This window comes from Orycteropus afer, unplaced genomic scaffold (assembly GCF_000298275.1).
Source record: "Orycteropus afer afer isolate SDZICR_OR568_19922 unplaced genomic scaffold, OryAfe1.0 scaffold00821, whole genome shotgun sequence".
Taxonomy (NCBI): Eukaryota; Metazoa; Chordata; class Mammalia; order Tubulidentata; family Orycteropodidae; genus Orycteropus; species Orycteropus afer.
The window spans coordinates 65,010-70,320 of NW_006922408.1; the positions used below are offsets into that span (position 1 = coordinate 65,010).

Genomic DNA, 5,311 nt, shown 5'->3' on the forward strand with positions numbered 1-5,311 from the left:
GCCATCTAAGATGCAGCAATTGTTCTCTCCTCAGAGCAAAGACAAGTTAGAAAAAGCAAAGATGCATGAAAATAATTACACCAAGGTCCATGGAAACCTCAGCCTACATGACCCTGAGACCAGAAGAACTAGGTGGTGCCCAGCTATCAGTGCCAACCACTTGGAAAGGGATCAAAATTGGAGATCCTGGACAGAGTGGGAAAAAAACGTGGAACAAAACTCAAAATCATAAAGCAAACTAGGCATACTGGTCTGATAGAGACTGGTGACACCCACAAGACTATGACTTCTAGCCATCCTTTAAGCCTGGAATTGAACTCACTCCCTTGGATTAATTTCCAGCCAAACAAAAGAAAGGCCTACAAGGTGAACATTTATACCAGGTAGGTACACTCCTTAGAACAATCAACCATGGGAGATCAGAAGGAGAGCATTTGCGCAGGAAGCTAGCTCAGAGGGCAGGAATTCATAGACACAGAGAAAAGAAAACCACAGGGAGGAAGTGGAAAGAGAGCTGTTGCATTGAGGGCACTGCAATCAATGTTATGAAACAGAATGTATATGAACTGTTGAATGGAAAACAAACTTGCTCTATAAACTTTCACCCTAATCACACACATACAAATAAAAGATATTTTAAAATAAATAAATAAATAAATTTTTTTAAAGAAATTACCAGGCTTGCTGGTCTGATAGATACTGGTGGAACCCCCAAGACTATAGCTCTTAGACACCCTTTCAAGCCTGGAACCCAACCCAGCCCCAGGGCTCAACTTTCAGCCAAAACATAGGCTTATAAGGCGAACAATACCAGGAAGGTATGAACTCAGAACAATCAACCATAAGAAATGAAAAGGGCAGCATTTGCCCAAAGATAAAGCTCAGAAGTCAGGAAAAGATAGGAAAGAAGGATGAAGAGAAATGGTAAACACAGGGAGGAAGTGGGAAGAGTGCTATTCCATTGTGGGGATTGCAATGAATGCTATAAAACAATGCCTATGAATTGTTTAACAGAAAACCAATTTGCTCTGTAAATATTCACTCAAATCACAATTAAACAAACAAACAAAAAACAAAAAGATTTACTTCTGAAAAAACAGCCATTGACAACTCTATGGAGCACAGCCTTCTCTACTCTGAAACCAGACCAGATGGTGCCAGGTTATCACTGCTAACCATTCTGATTAGCGCCATAACAGAGGAATCCTGCTAGAATAGGAGAAAAATGTAGAACTGAACTCAAATTCTTAACCAAAATCCAGACTTACTGTACCCACTGAAACTGGAGAACTCCCTGAACTATTGCCCAGAGATACGCTTTAGACCTTGAACCAAAACTAACCCAAGATCACCCTTTAGCTAATTAACAGATTGGCTCACAAATAAATATCACCTATGAATACTGTGCTCCTATAAAAAATCATCTATATGAGACCAAACGGTCAACAATTACTTTAAAACAAAGCTGTGAAGATAGGAGACAGGGAAATAGATTTATGGAAACAGAACAGCCAGAGCAGAAATAATGAAAATGTTCATCATGCATTGTGAAGAATGTAAACAATGTCACTAAACAATTTGTGTAGAAAATACTGAATGGGAGCCTAAACTTCTGCGTAAACCTTTATCAAAGCCACAATAAAATATTATTTTAAAAATTAAAAAATAAAAAGCCCTATAGAGCACACTTCTATTTCTGGCACATCTTGGGTCACCATGAGTCAGAATCTACTCAACAGCAACTGGTTGGTTCCTAGAACAGCTACACCCACCAGGCCTTGGCCAGCATCTTTCTTGTTTCCGTTACTTCTCTTTCTCCACTTCTCCCCAATCTGCTATACCATGACCTGTTCCCACATCAGTCAACATCTGGGCTCCCATACTGTAATAGTATAAACAGATTAGAATTTCTGGGAGACGAATATGTGTTCTAACCTGAGTTCCATATTAATATTGTTCAATTTAAACATTCCCTCACTCTGCCACTTGTAGCCATAATCAAGTAAGAATCCTGCCTCTGCAACCACACTCCTAAAATCATAAAACCAAGACAGGAACAGCTCACAGGGCAGGGATATTGCATTCCTTAAATCATGAGACTAAGGAAGAAACACTGCAAAAGAAATAATGCAAATATAAATTTACTACTTAAATGGTCTTTTCTGATAACAGGCCATTCTTAAGATGTCTTCCAGCTCACTATCTGTGTCCAGGGTTAACCAGTTTTGAAGCCCCTGCCCTCCTTTACGACCAGATGAACTAAAATGGCCAATCCAAGGAACAAGATGGAGACTGGAACCAACCGCAAACAGCAAACTGCACATGCATCTAGCCTGAAGGAAGCTGAAATCTATCTTAGGAATTTATCACAGTCTTGTTCTGCTTCCTAACCTTTACAAAAGTGTCAGGATTTTATGAATACCTGCCTGCACAAGGTCTTTTGAAATCAAGTACACCACCGCCTTAAGAATTACTATAAAAACCCCTTGCCTGTAAGGCTCAGAGAGATACACATTGGCTTTGCCTCTGGTCCTATGTGTCTCCACCTCTTATTAAATTTCTCTCTCAGCTACAGCTTTCTAGTCATTATTTCAGAACCCAGTCTTTGACAATACAAGCTTGTACTCCAGTAGGGCTGCCAGATAAATACAGGACTCTGTGTTAAATTTTACACTCAAACAAAACACATTTTTTGGTATTTATTCCAATGATATTTGAAACATTGTATTTCATTTTGATTACTCAAAATGCAGATTAGCTAAAAGTAAAAAACCCACCCAAAGATTTGATTGAGTCACCTTCCACTCTATCCCAGACTTGGCCAGGTACTAGCCACTGCAATAAGCTTTTGTCCATATCATAACCATTTAAAAATAAACAAGCTAAGATTATCAAGAAAAGTATTATGTAAACACTTAAGATTTACGAATGCTTGAACTGTATGCAAAGCTTTTCTAAAGCTAAAATTTGTACAGAAGGTATAGGAACAATATTGGTCTACAGAGATTGGAGATTAAACCCAGCTTCTTCATTACAGGTTTGTAATATCGAACTTCTGGGGGGAAAATTCCTTATGTGCTTCCCTTTTATTAGTTCCATATTTGGTAGCGACCAACAGGTTTTACAACACTGCAAAAAAAAAAAGAAAAAAGCGCAATACCACCAACCAAAACCAAACCCACTGCTGTGGAGTCGTATTCGACCCATAGAGACCCCTCCTTGGGTTTCCGAGGCAGTATCACTACGGAAGCAGACAGTGTATCGAAAAGAAAAGGAGCCTCTTCTAACTATGATTTCCTACTGCCTCACGTCGTCTGCCTGTTCTCTTCTTTCTTTTGTTGTAGTTATGTGCCGTGGTTTTTATTATTAGTTTTAATTCCCTAACTGGGACTCTCACCCGGCAGGAACACTTAGAAAGACATCTCCAATCTTTCTCAAACTCATTTTCTCCCAGAAAGGCCCTGTTTAGACCTTCTTCCAATCGAATCCCACTGAGCACCACCGAACTGACTGCTTCGTTTTCGGGGTGCTAGCCTTCCGTCTCCCCTCAAAGTCAACTCCTCAAAGTCTACCTCCATTTAGGTTAACCCATCCGTCCTGACAGCCACTCCTCCGCAGGAAGATGGGGCAATCTACTTCCGTAGTGATACTGTCTCGGAAACCCAAGGAGGGGTCGCTATGAGTTGGGTCCGACTTAATGGCACATAACAACAACAATCCGTCCTAAAGGAGACGGGGCATTTTAATGATGAGCAGCCAAGATGGCAGGGGGCGCCAGACTAACAAAGGACCCCTGCAGGCCCTCAAGCAATTTACACACAAAGTAGCCATTCTCTACCCTCACTCTCCGCCCACCCGGGCCACAGCTGCTTGTCGGGCCCAGCCCAGCGGCTGAAGTCGCGCAGCGCGCGGGTCACCAAGATCCGGGCTACCAGGCCTACAGTTATGCGCCTGCGGCCTCACGGCCGCTGCAACCCACCCATGTGTCAACTGTGGTGTACCGAAGGCAAGAAAATCTGCACGGGTGGAGGAAGTCAAGTGCCCACGTGGGATTTGGCCAGTCTGCTGTATGCGCCTCTCCTGGAGCAGCTGCGGTAGGGTCTAGCGCGCAGGCGCTTCCTTGTTACAAATACCACTGGCGGGCCAGAGAGGGCAGGGTGGTACTCGTACGTTTGTAGTGTTACAGAGCTTTGTAGCTTTTTAGGTCTAACTTTACTCTAGCCCCATTTCCTAAACTCGGCCTCTTTCCTTTCCTCCCAACGTACTTTCCAATAAAAGACACCAAGCTGCCGCAGTTGCTCCAGGCTGACCGGACGGTTGGGTACCACTCGGTGCGGCTTCCTCTGGTCTTCTGGGTTCTCTTCCATATACCATGCTTCCACCATCTTCCCGTCTTTCCCTGGAGGACGCCTGCAAGTCGGAGGACACTGCCGGGGTACAGCTCTTAAGTAGACCTCCAGCCTACTCCCTATACTCAGCAGCCCCACCCTCACAGCTCTGAGGTCAGACCAGCCCCTGACTGGCTCCACCCCCAACCCTAAAGCTGAAAAGATCAAATCCTATCAACCAGCGAATTTATTTAGAGCTTCAAGGGGTCTTAAAGTAAAGTTGCTGGCGGAACGTCATGCAAATTGCTAATAATATTTGGTGGTACTGTTTGGGGAGCCCTGGTAGCGCAGTGGTTACGCGCCTAAACGTGGGCAGTTTAAACCTCACCAGTCCCTCTTCTGGAGTAAAATGTGGCAACCTGCTTTTGTAAAGATTTATAGCCTTGGAAACTTTATAGAGCAGTTCAACTCTGTTCTATAGGGTAGCTATTAGTAGGACTCCACGGCAGTAGGTTTGGGTTTATCATGTTTGATCTTCATAATAATCTCCTGAGACAAGATGGATTAAGCAATTTCTGTTTTATAGAAGAGAAAGAAAATGCCAAAAATATTAAGTGATTTTGTTACACTCAAGCAGCGATAGGGAGCAAAGTTTTGGTTTGAAGCCAGCTCAGGTTACCAGATAGGATTTTTCTTCACTGCCACCAGTACACACAGTGTTGCTCAGGCTAGTACAGTATGCTCTACTGGCCCTTACCCAAGTTCCCTAGATTTTTGAAGTTCAGCATAGTCTGCTCTACTATCCTGTAATCTTAAACTGCCTCCCATTTCCTCTTTTTTCCCCATCACCTTTTCCCATATAAAACAAGCTTCCCCTTCCAATTGTGAATTTCTTACCAGTTTAGCTGATAACAGGCCTATTAAAGCTTAAATTCTAAAGCACTTGGTTTTGTGGAAGGCTGTGCTCTGGTAGCACAGTGCCT

At 42.9% G+C, this 5,311-nt stretch overlaps 1 protein-coding gene across 1 annotated transcript in view; it reads right to left on the reverse strand.

The window, feature by feature from the left end:
- Positions 1-4,385, reverse strand: part of ADI1 (acireductone dioxygenase 1) — a 23,477-nt gene extending 19,092 nt beyond the window's left edge. Inside the window, exon 1 of the mRNA XM_007957886.1 lies at positions 4,266-4,385. Coding sequence (XP_007956077.1) covers positions 4,266-4,385 — 120 coding nt within the window. The remainder of the gene's footprint in view (positions 1-4,265) is intronic.
- Positions 4,386-5,311: the final 926 nt, after the last annotated feature.